Source organism: Triturus cristatus, chromosome 12 (genome assembly GCF_964204655.1).
Source record: "Triturus cristatus chromosome 12, aTriCri1.1, whole genome shotgun sequence".
Classification (NCBI taxonomy): domain Eukaryota; kingdom Metazoa; phylum Chordata; class Amphibia; order Caudata; family Salamandridae; genus Triturus; species Triturus cristatus.
In genome coordinates, this window is record NC_140595.1 from 234,714,802 (window position 1) to 234,735,082 (window position 20,281).

General features: G+C 45.2%; 1 protein-coding gene across 2 annotated transcripts in view; it reads right to left on the reverse strand.

The window, feature by feature from the left end:
- CTCF (CCCTC-binding factor) overlaps positions 1-20,281 on the reverse strand; it is a 656,010-nt gene that overhangs the window by 255,261 nt on the left and 380,468 nt on the right. For both annotated transcript variants that reach the window (XM_085636797.1, XM_085636796.1), the window contains exons 3-4: positions 19,339-19,509; positions 221-354 (exon numbers count right to left, since the gene is read on the reverse strand). In XM_085636797.1, coding sequence (XP_085492923.1) covers positions 221-354; positions 19,339-19,509 — 305 coding nt within the window. The remainder of the gene's footprint in view (positions 1-220; positions 355-19,338; positions 19,510-20,281) is intronic.

The following is a 20,281-nucleotide window of genomic DNA, read 5'->3' on the forward strand; positions in this document are numbered from 1 at the left end:
TTAACCAAAAAAGGAAGCTTTTCTCTCCACAGCATAATAAAAACAAAATGTATGAACTCCAACAAACTAGGCCACAATTCATGGAGAAGACAAATACATTTTTAATGTGAATCATGTTTCAGATTATCTTTACTCTCACATATAAAATTAGACAACATTCAAGTTGTTTACAGAGCCTTCAGCCCATTCAGGTGATGAGTGAAATCAAAAAAAAACTTACCTCCACACTTGCATAATCACACATGGAGCACTTGAAAGGCTTTTCGTGAGTGTGTTTGTAACGTCGATGCCTAACCAGCTCGCCACTGGTTACAAAGGCCATATCGCAGTCAGTGCATTTGTGAGGCCGAGTACCTAAAAGCATGGCACAAGTACAGATCTCTTAAGTGCAATTTATCAGTTTCTGATTTCAATCATCAGTTGCTCAATATCACATGCAACAAAAATATTCACAATAAAGCTGCAGATGGAATTCTACCTATAAAGTAATTGAGTGTTAGAAAAGTATGCCTTATTCATTTACAAGTCATGTCTGTTGCAAAAGCACTAGCATTTTATCCAAATAGTCAGCCATAATAGAGACAAAGTTCTTTGTGTGATAGCTGGAGACAGACTTCACATTCTCTTTCATGGAATTCTCCAATATTCATTAACAGTGGAGCATGTGCTGAAACCCAGAGCACATTTTTAAATAAATAATTTCCAAATGCGAAAATGTATAGACTAGAGAAATTCTACCTCTAAATGAATCATTCTAATGAGATCAAAAAAGAAAATCAGCCACAAAGTACAATAGACTAACATTACCACTTCCAAATGGTGCTCCTGAAAAGACATAGCGCCACTTCAATAAGCTGCTGTATCCTATCATGCACAGCAAGGTCAGTCACGTATAGTTTGTTTTCGGCACACCAAACAATGCAATCTTTATAAAAGTATTGCTTTTGATTGAGAAATCTCTCCCACAGGTTTTGTTTTTATTTCAATTCTCAAGCCAACTACCTTCTTGTAAGCTTTCTTCCTGAAGACATTAACTTTGTATGTATACCAATTTCTAGGTCTCTTGGCATGAGTGTGTAGTGGTTGCTGGCAGTTCTGGATTTAGCTACAGTTCAATAGAAGGAATGTCTGTAAACAAAGCCAGAGCATGCTCGTCCGCCCGCCCCTCCCCCAATTGTAAAAAGTGGCAAATTAAGGAAGTGTCTTTTCCCTGTGAACGAGTTCGCTGTGAAGGGTGGTCTCATGGCTTGCCATTTAAACCAGTCTGGAGGGAGTGTTACATTTGAGCAGTGTTAAAATCCCAGGGGAGCCCAGATCTACTGACCCTCACCTAAACCAGTCAGTTGAGGAGTTAAAAATCAGATGTCTGATGTCTCGTTGAACCTATAAATGCAAGTTGTTACAGCTTTCGCCCAATTGTTGGTCAACTGGTTAGGTCATGGTCAAGGGAGGTGCAGGTTGTCGCTAAACCTAGTGTGGATGTTCTTCATGTAAGCCTAGAGCTGGGATATTAATAGGGAGTTCTGTTCTTTTCTACAGCGATGGGAGTCTAGCTCAGAATGATTGTGAGAAATCAATCTGCACGTCTAAGGGGTGCTTTACTTGGACCAGTGACAGAAAATTTGAATGATTATGCTGCTCTACTGGCTGGTCTCTTTGCATCTTTCAATATGTTCATACATTCTTTCAACATATTTATAAAGCCATATTGTATTTACAGAAGAGGCATTCTACCAATTTCAACGATGCCATATGGAGATGCAACTGCTGGCCCTTAGCCCTAGAAGGAAGGTCTGGTCTGCAAGGAAGTCTCTTTGGAGCCCTTTATGATATCTGCAGTAGATCAGTGAACTACCATTGTCTAGGTTATTCCCTAATAACGAGAAAAGCATTGCTCTTAGAATGCATCAACTTTTTTTCGAGTGGATGGTATGAGCGGAATTCAGGGTGGTGCTGGGGTGGCAAGCATAAAGAAATCTCCCTAATCAATTCATGAAAATAGTACCCCCTATAAGCCTTGGCACCCCGTACCTAAAAGCAGATATTTGGCATTTTGTGTTTTCTGCCGTGGGTGTGAAAAACTCTGTTCTGCGACAGTGTATTGAAAGACTTTACTTTAACACCAACTTGTGATTTTCTTGGTAGATATTTGACTAAATGTTCATTCACAGAAGATGCATTATTCTGATTGACAGACATCTTGGAATGGGCAATCTTGAACTGAATCGGTTTACAGTGTAAGGGTTCTGGATTAGCCCTCTTTTGACTAATGTGTGACAACAAAGGACGCCGTACTCCCTCTCTAATAAAGAAGCCGGTATCCCCTGTATTCTAGGGTGGTTTTCATTGTGCATTTCAGGTAGGACTCCCCATGGCACATTAGTATTCTCTCATCTATCACACTTTTCTCTACTCACTAAAGATGCAGTTATTTCCTTGGCTCTGATGAATGCCCCAGACCCGTATGGGCTTCTAGGGATGTGCACAAACATCATGGCCTGACTTCTTTACAGCCGTTTGAGTCATAGATCTCATACTACCGCCCCTCCAAATTTTAACCTTACCTAATATACCTACTAGTAAAGGCAAATAGCAGGGATACATTAAGGCCATGGTTCAAACTTCTTGATGCTGCACCCCCCCTCCCGTTAAAAAAGGAAAACTCCCCGGGCCCCCCATAATTTTTTCACACTTAAGCTGCTAAATTGGCAGTCTTTAAATAAGTCTAAACATATTTAAACACTGCAGTTCAGCTTTTTACACATACTCCCAGTCAGGATAGACATTACAAATTGGCTTACTGCCGCTCAGGTTTTTACTTAAAGGAAACATGCTTTTACTCTCGGCCAAAGACTGCCCCCCCCCCCCCAGATCACTTAAGGCCCCACCCCCAGGGGGACTCACTGATCTGGATCCCTCAATTGTCCAGTAGTGTTTATCTAAGAACTCCCTCCTGCGTAGAGTCCAAACAGGAGGTGGAGTCAGCCCTGGAGGCCCTGCCCTTATAGGGTGGGGAGAGGATGAACCTCCCTCTCTTTAGTACTCCCACGGGGATTATTTGACTGTCCAAATGGGACCTCTTGGTTGTCTGTCTCTAGGCAGGAATACCAATTGCGTTTTCTACCTGTAGCTTCTGTATTTTTTGTGGTAACCATATCAAGAGTACCAGCGTCAAAGGTCAAACATACTACAGTAAATGCAGATTTCTGACCTACAGCCAGAATTATTTTGCAAGAGGCTGCAAATATTTGAAGATTTTTAAAACAGTCTGCTGATTGATGGCCCAGATCAACAAGTTACTTTCCTTTAGAAACACTCTGTTGGATACGCTAACTGCAGATTGCTCATCTCATGATATTCCCCCAGGTGTCAGACTGGGTCCAAAACTCAATTGCTGTACTCCTGCACGCCAGTATGTGATGTCATTCCACTTTGGGAGCACAAAGAGAAACCGAATATATGCTTGTCCGCACCCTAAGACGCAGATCACATCGGCAAATTGGCCTTACTAGTATTCAGATCTCTAATGTGGGACTTTTTTTTTAGATGGAAGAGAGTCCATTCCACAGAACGGGAGGTGGGAGGATGATGAAGAATCTACGGCTAGAATATCTACCAAAACCAGCATTACCGAAAGTAAGTAATTTGCTCTTCTGATGGATACTTCTAAACGCAGAATCCTCACATTATGAATAGATACCAAAGCAGTATCTCCCCAGATGGTGGGTCTGTGGAATGACTCAAAAAAGAGAAAAAAAAAAAAGTCCTGCAGGACCGTACGGGCAAAACACCCATCCGACAGACCGGACTCTCAAGGCAATAGTGCTTCGTGAACTTGTACACTGATGCCCAGGTAGCAGCCTGACAAAAGTCTATGACAGCAACGACACGTGCTAGGGCAGTAGTAGGAAGGGGGATGAGCCCTTAATTCTTGAAGAGGCTGCTTCTTAGCTAGCACATAGCAGCTTTTAATGCAGAGTACTATCCTAGAGATGGTTCTTTTCTTTGTTCCTAAGAAACCCACAAAGCGTTTATCATCCACCCAATGATCTCTGTATGATCCAAGTAGAAACTGAGGGCTCTCCTGGGATCTAAACGGAGTCGCTCAGACTCCTTTGAGGGGTGAGGCATAGCAACGATAGTCAGACCAATGATAGCCTGTCCCACATGGAAAGGTTTTAACACTTTTCTCGAAAATGTACCTCAGTTCTCAACACCTGCTTTTCTGGTAAAAATCTTTCGCCCAGCTCCTGGACTAAGAGTGCCTGTCGCTCACTAATTTGAAAAGTTGACGTTATGGCAACTAGAAATAGAGTTTTTAGCATCAAAAGACGTAGTGCACAACTGCGTATTGGCTGAAATGTGGTGCACATTGGAAAAGTAAAAATCAAATTCAAGTCCCGCCGATCACACATGGGCTTCAGTGAAAACATATGCCTCAAACCTTTAAGAAATCTCATTACAATATGGGGGGTTAAAGGAAGTGGGCTGATCCGCCAACCTTAAGAATGCTGAAAGGGAGGCACAATCTTCAAAAGTGCCTAACGCAAGTCACTGCTGGACTATCAACAAAACAAACACTTCAGATAGCCTAGCTTGTAGTGGGTCAATCTGGCAAGCACTGCTCCGAGCCACAAATCTGTCCCACTGCCTGGCATACAGCGTTTGTAGATGGTTTCTTACTGCCAGAATATCAGCAACCTCAAGAAGAAGCTCAACGGAAACTAGCTGCCGCAGCTCAATCTCCACTATTCGGGGTGTAGTAGAAGCCTGGGTGCGGGACCCTGCCCTGTTACTGCAACAGCAGATCCTCTGGAAGCAAAAGCTTGGTCGGAAGACAGATGCTCAGGTCTAGAAGTTCTAGATACCACACCCTCCGGTCTCAATCCAGAGCCACTAGGGAGACTTTGACCAAGTCAGTCTTGATCTTCTTCAGAACTCGAGCCACGGAGGAGTTAAAGGGAAGGCTTACAGGAGTCTCTAGCTCCATTCTAGGTGAAATAATGGTGTTTTGGGGGCGGTAACATATTTCTCTTGTACACTGGAGTAAAAAAAAAAAAAAAACCTGGTTAAAAAAAAAACCTTGTCAGACGAGAGCAGTCTGAATGCATGGATGAAAAGGAAGTAACGTCAGCACACATGAGTGGCGCTCATGTGCCGCCCAGCTTGTCGGTGCAGAGCTGCATGATGCCATCTACCAGTGCCTTGGAGTACTACTTTTGAGTTTCCAGTTCCAGTTTGGTGCCCAAGGTAACATTCACAAGGTAAGGAATATATGTGGTTAGAAATACCCATTAAAACAGCTCATTGTCGCAAGCGGCGAAGACAGTCGCTTATTCAGCTAGAAGCGCAAATCATAAGATTGGAGGGTCTGGTTCGAGACGGGGAAGGGGCAGCGACACGTCGTTAGCTGCGCCTAGTTCAGCAACAATACCAGGGTGAGCTCTTGGACGAGACGAGGGGAGCATAGCTTGCCACACAGAGTAGAATTTATCAATGGGGAGACAAGTCCTGGAGACTCCTCTATAGGCTATGCCAACAGGAGCAAACATACACTCCACTTCCAGGAACCCGCGATTCCAATAACGTACTAGTGACAGACCCTACGGTGCTTTCTGATAGTTTCGTGGCATATTACCAGTCCCTATATACAGCCCACGAAGTTCTTGATACCCCCGTGATTGCACAGTTCTTTGATGATAACCCTCCGAGGGACTTCTCTGCAGAGGCTCGGAGGTCCCTCAAGGCCCCCCTGACACCGGAGGAACTGACCACTGCACAGGCTGATCTGTGCACTGGGAGAGCACCTGGTCCAAACGGCCTCCCCAGTGAATTTTACAAAGCCTATATGACCCAGCTTGGCCCTTATTATAGGGCAGCCATACAAGCAGCAGCCCAGGCTGCGTGCATGCCCCCGACTGGAGACAAGCAGAAATCGTTGTGTTTCAGAAGCTGGGTCGAACTCCGGAGCTCCTTGCCTCCTATCGGCCAATCTCCCTCTTAAACGTTGAGGCGAAACTTTTCTCCAAGGCGCTTACCACCAGACTCCTGGCACGCCTTCCTGATCTGATTCACCCGGCTGAAGCGGGTTTTATGCCCCTGGAGCGCCACACGACATAACTTATGTCGAGTCAACAATGCGATTGCCGCTGTGGATCGCCCAGCGGCTCTTCTTTTGGTCAACATCATTGGATGGAGCGTTCGACTCCGACATTTGGACCTATTTATTTATCCTCCTGGAGCATTTAAATTTCAGCCCCAAATTCATATGGTACATACGTATATGCAATGGACTGCCTGCGTCAGTGCGTATAGCCGGTCGTGTGTCTCCACCCTTCCCAATTGGTTGGAGCACCATGCAGGGTTGCCCACTTTCTCCATTATCGTTTGCCTTGGCCATCGAGCTGCTCGCGGCCTGGGTACGTCTGGATGACCAAGTCAGGGGCTTTGAGGGATCCGGCGAAATGCCCTGTATGCAGACGATGTTCTCTTCTTTATGACAGACCCTCATAGGTCAGGCCCCCGAATCCTTTAAACCATAAGGATATCTGGCGAGACCTCAGGTCTTTTTATGAATATGAATAAGTCCACACTGTGGCCTCTACGTGGTCCTCTGGTGATTATAGATGGGCTGCGGATCTCTCTCGGACTCAGGTTGCCATGAAATATCTGGGGGTCTTCATAACGGACAAACAGGAGCTCTCCAAGGGGCGAAATATTGACACAGTTCTCGCTAAGGTTAAAACAGAACTGAAGTCTAGGTGTGTATGCTCTTATCCTTGTATGGTCGCTCGGCGATCTACAAGATCTCTCTCCCACGGCTCTTACACCAATTACAAAATCACCCCTACCCCATTCCGCAGATATGGTTCAGACAGATCAACTCCATGCTAAACGGGTTCCTGTGGGGGTGTGGAGCGGTCAGACTGGTGCTTGGCACCTGCTTTCTCTCTACTTCTTGTGGGGGCATCGTGGCCGCCGATGTGCTGTCGTACTACACGGCCTCTCACCTACAAGTTCTGAATGACTGGTGGTATGGTCCAAGAGACTAACCAGCATACGCCATGGAGATATGGATGATAGGGGACCCTTCACTATACAAATAAATATACGGCTGTCTGAATACCTGCGCCCCCCCCCCCCAGCTACTAAAGTAGTATTGACAACATGGCGACAGTCACTTCGCCGTATAGGCTGGCTGAACCGTCTTATGTGTGAGGCACGACTATGGTGTAATCGCCTCCTTTCACACTTGCAACAGCTACAGGACTTCAAAGGCTGGGATTGGGTCGGAATTTCCTCAGTGTGGGACGTTCTCCAAGGCTTCACTCTTAAATCCTTTTCAGACCTATAAGAAGAATTTTCCATGCTGCACACTCAATTCTACAAATATTTACAGTCCTGTCACGCCTTTGCACCCTATCTTAGAGACCTTACAGCCCTTCCTGAATTCAGCCCACTGGAAGGAAACTCCTCATGGGGGACCTAGGGACCATAAAATCTCAAAAATTTACCAGACACTAGTTACTCATAGCCCCTTCACACTGTAGACACTTAGAGAAACCTGGCAAGTTGAGATAGGTCCTATTGACAACAACGACTAGATAGAGGCTCTTGAGTCCCCCGTGGGTCTGCAGTTTCTTTGTGCTTGCGTTTGATCCAGCCAAAGTACTTACACAGAGCATATTACACACGCCAGAGGCTTTGGAGGGCAGGGCTCATCGCCTCCCCAGCGTGCTTATGCTGTGGGGCGGAAGAAACTGCATTCTTGCACACGGTATGGATATGTCCAGCTCTTGATAGGTTCTGGAAAGGAGTATTTAGGTGAATAGCTGAGGTGCTGGGGTGGACCTTACACAGCACACCATGAGTTGGGTTATTACATATTTCTGAAGATTTTGGGGGCAACAGGTACAAACACCACCTGCTGTTCCTGGGCCTGACCTTGGCTAAACGCAACATAGCGCGCTCATGGAAAGCAGAATCCCCACCCCTGCTGGGTGTTTGGAAACTATGATTAGATTTCTGTATGGGGTTGGAGGAGCCTGTGTTTAAGGCTCGGGATGCCCTCAAAAACATGCACACATATGGCAGCACTGGGCAGACTACAGAGGCATTGTCCCAACACCACAGCCCACATCGTCAGACTTAGAGGTTCAGCTCTACAGCTAACATATAGACTATGTATACGATCACCAAGTTGATAAGGGTAAGTTACTTACCTGTAATCCTAGTTCTCTTCCAGGGGTATCCTCATCAAAGTCATAAGCACTGAATATTCCCGCCCATGTGCGGGGACCCCGGAAATAATAAAATTATATATGTAAAAACATACATATATACAGCTCTGTATATGTATAAACATATATCATTTTTTCCAAGCAAATGCAGCTCCCATAAAAGGCTAGGCAATGTAAATATACACATCCAATAACACACACATATACACATATATATATATATATATATATATATATATATATATATATAAAAAGGTATAACAATACACCTAAATCTCTTTTTTTTTTTTTTTTTTAATGAGGTAAACACTCATGAGAAAGCAAAAAATAAAGAGAACAAACTGTGGAAAAACACAGATGTACAACACATTGCCAGCCTGCAGGCTGCATTGCAATATAATACCATAGAGACTAAAAAGCCCTGTACAGGTAAAAACTGGCACCGTGCCTTTAAGGCAGCCCTGACTTCCATATCCCATCATGCCTCAGGGGTGACAGTTAGGTCAGTTGTTCTTTGCGGGACCGTAGTCCTAAACACAAAGATATATCCTTTCCATAATGAATAATACACTTCTTCTCATTTGCCTGGGGAGGTGGGTGGGTTGCTTATGACTTTGATGAGGATACCCCTGGAAGAGAACTAGGATTACAGGTAAGTAACTTACCCTTCTCTTCCAGGGGATCCTCATCAATAGTCATAAGCACTGAATAGAGTAGCAAGCTCCCCTTCCACCTGCAGGCAAATGAAACTAAGGTTGTATCACCCATGGAGAAAGAGAATCATGAAAATGATTATGCATGGAACAGATTCCTCAAGGAGGCTTGTCCTACTTGAGTGTCTGCTCTGGTGTCCGAATCCAGACAATAATGCCTGGTAAAAGTGTGGACAGATCTCCAAATGGCTGCCTTGCAGATCTCGGAGAGTGGGACATTATTGAGAAAAGCCGCGGTAGCCGCTTTTCCTCTTGTCGAATGCGCTTTAGGGCGCGCCCCCAATGGTTTCTGAGCCAGTTGGTAGGCCAATGTAATACTTGAAACAATCCACCTAGCAATGGAACGTTTGGATGCAGCAAAGCCCATACGGACAACCCCATAGTTCACAAACAATTGATCAGATTTCCTGACATTCTTAGTCCTATATAGGTATAATTTTAGGACCCTTTTGACATCTAGAGAATGCAACGCCCTCTCTGCCGGAGAGGAGGGGTTGGGAAAAAAGGTTGGTAAGGAGATGGCTTGGTTTACATGAAACTCCGATACCACCTTGGGTAGGAACGAAGGATGAGTTCTCATCACCAGCCTATTTAGATGAAAAATAGTGTAGGGCTCTTTAGAACAGAGGGCCTGTATCTCACTGACCCTCCGTGCTGAAGTGATGGCTATTAAAAATGCTGTCTTCCATGTGAGGTGCTGTAGGGTAGCCTTATGAATAGGCTCAAAAGGAGAACCCATGAGCTTCGACAGAACCAAGTTTAGCTCCCAGGAAGGAGAGGGAGGTCTAACAGGGGGATAGACTTTCTTGAGCCCTTGCAAGAAATCCTTCACTACCTGCACTTTAAAAAATGACTGCTGTGAAGGCGAACGCCTGTATGCTGTTATGGCTGCTAGGTGAACCTTTATGGATGAAAATTTCAACCCTGCCCTCGCTAAATGTAGAAGATAGGGCAAAATTACATCCTCCTGGCATTTAGTGGGATCATAATGATGCTGAGCACACCATATATAAAATCTTTTCCACTTACAGAAGTAGGAGTGTCTTGTCGAAGGCCTCCTGGCTTCCTTCAGTATGGACATACACTCTTGTGGGAGGTTCAGATGGCCATACTGGAGGACTTCAGGAGCCATGCTGTTAAGCTCAGCGAGGGAAGGCTGGGATGGTAAATCTTCCCCTGCATCTTGGATAACAAGTCCGGCCTGCACGGCAGCCGCTTGTGGGGTCGGATCGACATGTGTAGGAGATCCGTGTACCAGCACTGCCTCGGCCAGTCCGGTGCTATGAGGATCATCTTGGCAGATGAATTCTGCAACTTGGACACCACCTTGGGGATTAGTGGGAGAGGCGGAAAAGCGTACACAAATGTCATTGACCAATTGATCAAAAGGGCATTCCCTAGGGATCCTGGTCGATGGTATCTTGAGGCGGAGCCTCGGCATTTTGTGTTTTGCTCGTCCGCGAAGAGGTCCACTTGCGGACGCCCCCATTCCCCGAAGATGTCTTCTAACACTTCGTCGTTGATTACCCAGTCCTCTGGCTCTTGAAAATGCCGACTGAGTAAGTCTGCTTGCACGTTGAGTTCTCCTGGTAGGTGCACCGCTTTCAATGAGATGTTCCTTGCTAGGATCCAGTGCCACAGGGACTGAGCTTCCAGCGAGAGCGTTCTGGATCGAGTACCCCCCCTGCTTGTTCAGGTAGTACATTGTGGTGGTATTGTTCGTCTGCACTAGAATGGTACTCGTCGTGATCGCAGGCAGGAACGCTTTGAGGGCTAGGTGGACTGCCCTGAGCTCCAGCATGTTGATGTGGTACAACTGCTCGCTGCTGGACCACTGTCCCTGAGTTTGCAGAGTCCCAAAATGCGCACCCCATCCCTGAAGGGAAGCGTCGGTGATTAAGGTCTGAGTTGGGGGCTCTTGATGGAAGGGGATCCCCACTTGTAGATTCCTTGGCTTCAGCCACCACTTGACTGACTGTTTGGCTGCAGAGGAGAGGCAAACCTTTTCTTCCCACAGGGAGTTCCTTTGATCCCATTTGTCCTCGAGATCTTGCTGAAGAGGACGCATCCTTAGCCTGGCATTGGGCACTAGGAAGATGCAGGATGCCTGGGCCCTAGCAGAGAAGAGATTTGCCTTGCCGACGACAGATTGTTGGTTATAATCTGCCTGCCTTTTAGCATAATGGATGACTGTCTTTCCTCCGAAGGAAACACTTTTCCTACTACGGAGTCTATAGTTGCGCCCAGGTAGTGGATCCTCTGCGTTGGTGTAAAATTGGACTTTTTGGCATTCACTCTGAGACCCAACTTGCAACATAAGTTCAGGCATAGCGACAGCTGTGACCGCAAATTCTGTGGTGATGAGCCCTTTATTAGCCAGTCGTCTAGGTAGGGATAGACGAAGACTCCAGCGCGCCGCAGAGCAGCCGCTACTACTGCCACGCATTTTGTGAATACTCGAGGAGCTGACTTCAGGCCAAATGGGAGGACTTTGAACTGATAGTGTGAGTTGCCTACCACAAACCTGAGAAATTTTCGATGATTCCTTAGGATGGGAATATGGAAATATGTATCCTGAAGGTCCAATGAACACATCCAATCGCCCATCCGGAGAAGAGGATATATTTGGTGGAGCGCCAGCATGCGAAATTTTTCCTTTATGTGTTTGTTCAGTATCCGTAGGTCTAAAATGGGTCTGAACTCTACCTTCACACTCCTCTTTTGGATGAGAAAGTATCTGGAGTAAACTCCCTTTCCTCTTTGGTTTAAGGGCACTTTCTCTATTGCAGATTTGAGTAGAAGCGTCGCTACCTCTTCTCTGAGCTGCTTTAGATGCTGGGATGAATTGACAGGAGTAATCGATGGGGGGTGACTTCTGAAACGAAGCGAGTACCCATGACGCAGTATATTCAGTACCCACTTGTCCTTTGTGATGGACTGCCACTCTGGAAGATGATGTGCAACACTTCCTCCCACCGGAGCGGTGGACAGCATCGGAGGAAGCGGCTTCTCATTGCTTCCCCGGAGCTTTGTTTCCAGCATTAGACTGCCTGTTGTTACCCCGTCCCCTGGATGGCTTGCGGGACTGGTATTGCTGTTTCTTTTGACCTTGCTGGTCCTGGTTCTTTTGCCAATGAGGGGTTTGAACCCTCTGTTGGTAACTGCGCCTGTCATTTCCCTTGCGGCGTCGAAACTCTTTTCTCTTTTCAAGCCCGACAGCTTTCATGGTCTCCAGCTCTGCCTTCATACGGGCCATTTCTTCGTCTGCATGGGACCCAAAAAGAGAACTACCGGAGAAAGGTAGATTTAAAATTCTTGCCTGCGCTTCCGGTTTCAGGGCCGTCAATCTAAGCCAGGATGATCTTCTGGCTGTGACTCCATGTGCATATTCATGCGCTGCCAGTGTTGCCCCGTCCGCCGCTGCACTTATGATCTGGTTAGAAACCAGACTCCCCTCATGCAAAATCTCTTCAAAGTCCCGTCTGTCCTCTGATGGAACTTTGTCAATGAACCTCTGCAGAGAGTCCCATAATGACCTATCATAGCGCCCCAGAAGCGCCGAGGCACTCGCCACCTTTAAGCTTGAGGATGCTGAGCCGCAAACTTTCCTCCCCCAGGAGTCTTGTGTCTTACTGTCCTTATCTGGTGGTACCGTTGAAGACCCAGCTACTGCATGTGTCTTCCTGGCAGCGGCGGTGATGACAGAGTCCGGTGGAGGATCTGATTTAAGGAATAAAGGATCCTCCGGAGCTGGACGGTACTTTTTTAGAATTCTCGCCGGCGCCGTTTTGGTGGTTGCTGGTGTGAGAAAGATATCCATTACCGGTTGTAACAAACCGGGGACTAATGGCAATAACGGGCGTGACACTGTGCGTTCATGAAGAGTTTCAAAGATTATGGATGAAGTGGTCTCCTGAACCGGCATAGGGATATTTAATTTTGTAGCTCCTCTACACAACACTTCCTGAAACGTAGAAATATCATCTACCGGAGATACCCGAGAGGGTGGCGTCTCCGAGAGTGTCGGTGAATAATCCCTTTTGGATGATCTGGAAGAAGGGGAGGTAGAAGGGGTTCTACGGCGCCTTTTCTCTGATCTGGTCGACTCTCTTCTGCGGGAGGGAGACCTAGATCGCCTTCTTGGTGCCCGAGAGTGACTTCGGGATTCTCTTTCTCGAGATCTTGGTCTGATCGGTGTAGCTGGGAATACCACGCCCCTTATTCTTGTTAGCGATGCCTTTATTGCGTCTGGCATAGCAGGGTCCTGAGGCATCTCCCTTACGGGACTTTGAGGTACCGCATTGTCCTCCTCCTGCGAACTTTCTCTTGCAGGTATTGGAGATTGATGCACAAGCTCTGGTGATTCGGATCTTGAACCTGAGCCCTCTGATCCTGAAGGCGAGATCGATATGAGACGCGGTGACTCAGGAGTTGTATATATCAGTCTATGAGGAGATTTTCGCCTTGAGACTGGTCGAATCGTGAGGCGAACATGTGACACCTCCTGCGTACCCTCAACAGAGGGCTGCCTCGACGGTGATAGGCCTATCACCGGAGATCTTTGACTCGAATCTTCGAGGCTCCGAGCTTCTTGTCTCGACGTCGAGATTATCTTCGACGGAGGCTTCATGTACCTCACCAAAGCTTTGGAGACCTGTGAGGACGGAGGCACCTGCCTCGACGTCGACTCCGACGGAGGCACCTGCCTCGACGTCGACTCCGACGGAGGCCTCTGCCTCGACGTCGACTCCGACGGAGGCCTCTGCCTCGACGTCGACTCCGACGGAGGCTCCTGCCTCGACGTCGGCCATGACGGAGGCGTCTGCCTCGACGTCACTCCTGACGGAGACTTCTGTCTCGACGTCGAATGCTCCGACGACGTCGAAAGCCTCTTCGCCGTCGAACGATGTTTCCTCGACGGCGATCTTGATGGCGATCTTGGTCTCGACGTCGACTGTGGTGGAGATCGCCTACGTACTTCTCGCGACGTCGAATGATGTCTCGCCGACCTAGACGTCGAACGATGTCTTTCTTTCGACGACGAACGATATCTCTGTGCAGACGTCGATCGATCTTCTCTTGACGTCGACAGATGCTTTTTCGACGTTGAACTGTGGCGCCGAGTCCTCGACGCCGAGCTTTTAGACGCCGTCGACGTCGAACGCATCCGCTTCGACGCTGAATCTAAAGTCGACGACGATTTTCTCTTTGCAGCATGACTTCCCCTTGACTCCTCACCTCTCCGCGACGATCCCGTCGCTGGAGTCTTCGACGCCGAGCCCGACGTCGATGGGGAGCAAACAGGGACCAACTGCTTCGACGTCGACCGTTCTGCTAGGCCATACAGCCTAATCCTCTCCCTCTCCTTTAAAGTCCTTTTGGAAAGGTCTTCACAATGATGGCATGTTGCTGGAGAGTGAGAGTCCGGCAGACAGATAATACACACCTCATGTGTGTCTGAAGCAGCCTTCTTTTTTCCACAAGATGGACATGGAACAAATAAAGAAGGCATTTTTCTGACAAAACAGCAAAAAATCAGTCAGAAAAAACACAGGATACTAACTTCCTCACAGATGTTATAAGAAGTAGTCCAAAAAATCTTAAAGTTGTAATAATTCTTGACTAAAGAGTCAAAAAAGAAGAGAGCTGAATTCCAGGGTCCTGACTGAAGGAGCCGGAAAGAACAACTGACCTAACTGTCACCCCTGAGGCATGATGGGATATGGAAGTCAGGGCTGCCTTAAAGGCACGGTGCCAGTTTTTACCTGTACAGGGCTTTTTAGTCTCTATGGTATTATATTGCAATGCAGCCTGCAGGCTGGCAATGTGTTGTACATCTGTGTTTTTCCACAGTTTGTTCTCTTTATTTTTTGCTTTCTCATGAGTGTTTACCTCATTAAAAAAAAACAAAAAAAACAGATTTAGGTGTATTGTTATACCTTTATATATATATGTGTGTTATTGGATGTGTATATTTACATTGCCTAGCCTTTTATGGGAGCTGCATTTGCTTGGAAAAAATGATATATGTTTATACATATACAGAGCTGTATATATGTATGTTTTTACATATATAATTTTATTATTTCCGGGGTCCCCGCACATGGGCGGGAATATTCAGTGCTTATGACTATTGATGAGGATCCCCTGGAAGAGAATAGAGATTGTTCGCCAAGGAAGCAGCATGGTCATTTTGCAGTGATATTGCTCCTCTACTCTTCTATTGCAGCAGGTCTCCTTTTTCTTTTTCTCCGTCCGTTTAGTTTTGCTCTTCTTTTTTTACGTTAACTTACAAATATATTGTTTACTCATGCCAATGCTATATCTCAGCATGTACCTATATAAAATGGCTCTCGGAGCATGATGTTGGCAAAAATAAAAAAACAGTATGTTCTTGAACAAAAAAAAAAGCTTTTTGTCACGGTAGAAAATTAGTGCATAATTCTTTCTCAGTGAAACCGCAGCCACGGTCATGCACCTGAAGAGCACTCTTGAAGATCATTTCAGGCCTAAAAAGGAGGAATTCGCAATGATAATTAATCATCAAAATGAATCTCGAGAACATCCCATTTTGCATTGCAATAGGTCTTTAGAGACTGTGTCTTGTAAATCCACAGCACACATCTAGTCTCTCACATGAGCTGAGCCATAAGACTCTTGTAGAGTCAAATTACTACAGAGAGCAAGGACCATTTTCTAGAAGTTGTTTTTCCAATTTTCCATTTGGCACTGCTTCTGCAGTTGTAGATGAGAGGGGTTTGAACAAACCAAGGTACCAATAGGTGGTGCCACTAACCTGGAGCCTTAGTTGGGTTCTAAAGATTTTTTATTTTCTTAAATACCCACAGTGTTCAGAGTCTCCTCTTCGGTCTTCATTTTAAGCATTTCCTCATGAAAGTGAGGACCAAATGCACTGAAACGGATAAAAAGAAGATAGTCCAAACCAAGACCTACACATAGTGAGTCCATGCCAATATGAAGATGTTGGATCAGTCACCTCTAGAACATTATTACACTTGTCCTTCTGAATGTCCTTTGCAAACATTTGAATGAATTCCCACGAGGATAGATCATAACAGCCTAGCAGCTTTCAGTGTTGTTCATGCTGTTCCACAAAAAGTTCTCCCAATGCAACCAAAGCCTTTGCTCTTCCTTTCCGTAGGTGTGGATGCCTGGCATTTTCTGTCCACTGATACAAACTCCAAGTCTGGTTTTAGGCCTGCTCTGCAATCTTGTTCAGGAGGCTTATATTAAGGTAGATCTTGGTCTATTACTTTTGTGTTACTTTTGTTTTTCTAGTGTAATAAATATATACTCTAAATTAACAGAAGTCAGGGACAAGAGGCAGTAGGCCTAGCTTCAACATTAACCCAGATCTTTTGACTGGGGGTAGAATGTTTGCATTGTCAGCATTCCATCCATCATTTGTTTGCTGTAACACTCTTCGCCCTAAGTGGGATCGGTAGGCCCAGACGTGGGTCCCTTGCTCACTGTGCCACTGGATTCAAGCTAGCCTGGCTGAAGAAGGGTGACATACCCTGAAACCGGTCCCAGGAGGCTTGTTTCCAGTCCAGGGAGGGCCTGGCAGTTCAGTCTGGACTGTTCTCATGGGGCACAGGGTCAAGACTGGTTTGCATATGGCTGGGTCCAAACTGGGGTGGGTAGTGAGCAAAAGAACGATGGATTTAACCCAGATCTTTTGACTTGGGGAGAATGTTTGAACTGTCAGCATTCCGTCCATCATTTGTTTGCTGTAACACTAGCTTCACACACTGGCAAAAGTCAAAGGAATTACAGTACAGTTGGGAAATTATCTGGTAGAAAGGAGTTTAATATCTTCTCAGAACTTCAGTGACTGTGGTAATGTCATGTATACGAAAGGAACTGAACATAGACCAAGGAGATGAAGGAGGTGTAAAAGACGGTTAATCAGTGTTAGTACTTGCATCAATCCATCTCCTGTAAGGAGATGGCTTAGACATGCTCTTTCTTGTAGATGGAGGTAGATCCTCAAGCAAGTGAATAATTCACACTACTGACAGCCACAGGTGGAGGTAGACCTCGGACTGGAAAGAAGAGCAAGGCAACACTTCACCCAATTATCAATTTAGAAAGAAACTCATGTTCACTTAAATAAGCTTTTTCTAATGGGTCACTAAATAAAAGTGAACACTGGAGCAGGAGGATGCACAGGAGAGTACACCAGATCCACTGACCCTCACCTAACCAGTCAGCTGAGGAGTGAGAAATCAGATGTCTGATGGCCCATTGAACCTATAGATGCAAGCCATGACAACTTTGGCCCAATTGTTGGTCAACTTGTTCGGCCATGGTCAAGGGAGGTGTAGGTTGCCGCTAAAACTAGTGTGGATGTTTTTCATGTGAGCCTAGAGCTGGGGTATTAATAAGGAGTTCTGTTCTTTTCTAAAGCAACAGATTCTAGCTCAGAATGGTTGTGTGAAATCAATCTTCACGTCTAAGGGGTGTTTTACCTGGTCCAGTGCTCGGAGTCTTGTGTATACTGTGTACATTGTCCTACAACATTTACCCACAGAGAGGTTAAGTATTGTGAGGTCTCCTGGGAGTTGATCTGTGGTGCAGAGGTTTGAAAGTGTGGGTTTCTTTTAAAGTATGTAACGAAGAGCCAGCAAGATAAGAATCCGTTAGCGGTTGTCTCTGGTCTGGGTGGTGAGCATCCTTGATTTGAATGCTCATTAGCATGACAATACTCCTTCATTACCTTGGACATGCCCAAATCCTTTGCCTCTTTGTAAATCTGACAAAGAGAATACAGAGGATAGAAAGTTAACAGCTAGACTGCTTCTACCCATCAAATAACAGTAAACTTACATCCCCAGAACAGGCATGCAATATTGCAAACAGTGATGAAGTTCAAAACACTATGCATGATACCAATGGTTTTCCAGGATATGGGTCAATATTATTTTCCTCTCACCAAAGACAGAACATTTGAATGATTATGCTGGTCTGCTTGCATCTTTTAATATGTTCATACATTCTGTCAACATATTTATACAGCATATTGTATTCACTGAAGAGGCATTCTACAAATGTCAACTATGTCAGATTGAGATGTAAAGAAAAGTAAAGAATTCTTCTAATCACTGAACTTTTATGCTCAGGTGTGGTCAATTTCTGTACTGAATGAAGCAATACTGAAGGAGAAGATTCTAACATTGCCAGCAAAGGTATTCAAAGTCAAGGGATAGTTTCAAATCAATGTGAAGTTCAACAAGGTCTGTTTTTGATGGCAAAAATGTATTAACACTAAACAGGGATTGCCACTCACACACGTAACCCCGCCACTGTACATTTGATACACACAATACACATGTGTGTACCAATATGCACATGAAGCCAGCGCAATGTTTTGGGAGTACACATAACAGCAGAACTATACACAAAAGGGGACAGTAGGCCTCACTCTCAGGTAAAAATATCTGGCCAAGCTTTTTATCTTCCAATGCCCTATATAACCACCACTTTATGAGCTATACTCAGGACAGGGACAGTATCCTCTGCCCACAATGAAGGCACACTTGTTGCACCCCTCAAGGTCACTGGACGGGTCCAGGACTAGTCATGGAGAGGCCTAGACCTCTGCGCACATACTTGGAATAGTATGAAGAAAGGGAGAAAATAAAAACAGGATACACGTTGTGCATGAGGTGAGGCACTCAGAATCGTGACACATGAACATGCCCATATATGATGCAGAGGACATTCCAGTGTTAACAGTTCTCAGTTAGCAACGTACACACTGGAGTGCATCTGTACTCTGAAACACTGTGAAAGTTTAAAAGTAAATTGCCAAGACAATTAACAAAATGCCTCCAAACAAATGAAAGGTATTAGAACAAGATCTATCCAAAACTATGGCACAGCGAAAGTGCTGGCTTATTCAGAGTCTCATTGTGATAAAAATTAAAAGTTGCACTAAACTGAGTCCATTCATAAACGTGGACAGCAATTAGTAAAAGATTTGACTGAAATAGAACTCTGGTATTTTAGTTAAAATTAAAAATGTGGCATTATCAGAGCTTTGCTAGAATTCATACCTCCAAATCATACAAAAAAGTAATATTAGCGCCCCGATATAGAATGAACACTGCTAACAATTGTCACCTCACTCCATGGCACCAAATGTGACAGTGGATTTCTATACAAAGCAAGTAGATTTCTGAAGTATCCTATCTCTTGAACAAGTAGATATTTGATAAAATATCACATCCCCGACAGTGAATCTTAATTAATATATTATGTCAAATCAATTATCAACTGCTGTGGTGCCACAGCACATTTGCTGTATTTTAAACAAAGTTCAGACTTCAATGAAATATTTATTTCTTCCATGAATACTTTACCTGTGTGTGTGTTTAAGTGATTCCGCAGGAGCGTGACTGTTCTGAACGCCCTACCACATAAATGACATTTGTGTGGTCTTTCATCGGTGTGGCTTTTCATGTGTCGATCAAGGTTAGACCGCCTGGGACAGGTATAACTGCACAGCTCACACTGGAATGTTTTTTTTACACCTACAAATAAAAATTGCCACACTTAAAAGGATAACCCACTTTCTATACAAACAAAACAGCTATTACAAAAACCATTAACAAGGATAGATATTAAACAGTATTATTAAGACATCACTCATTTCACTATCAGTGACGTAGGCTGGATAGCAGGGCATTGGGATGCAGAGGGATAAGAGTTAAGAGGCAATCTAATGGTACTGAGTTTCCCAGAGGACGCATCTCAAATGTTTTCTGGAATGATGGCTACAGGACTTAATCCAAGAATAAACTGTCAGCATGTTTTATTATTGAGCAAACTATTTGTTATTGAATAAACTGGCACATAGGACTGTCACAAAAAAATCATTTAAATGCTATGGGATATGGACACGGTTTAATACGGAACGTCCAGAATAAGAATGTTTTAGAATAGAACAGACTGGACCAGACCCCAGACTTGACGATATATTATCTCTACAACAAGTCAAAGAGGACCTCCTAACTCTACATGACCCGATTCTACACCAACCCAAAATCAAACAATATGAACAAGACTAACACAAACCTCCACAGTGACCACTCCAAATTCACCCAACAGCTGCACGAACGCCCTCCGAAACATCAGCCCCTAAAGTGGAGAATAGTGCCCTACCCAAATGCCTCAACCCGTCCGATCCGAAGGAAAAAACACTGATCGGCTAAAGATATACTCTCCCCCCTCCGCTCCTAGGATCTTCCGCATCTCACCATTAACACAGTGCATTCAGACAACCTGCTTACACATTCCCTAATC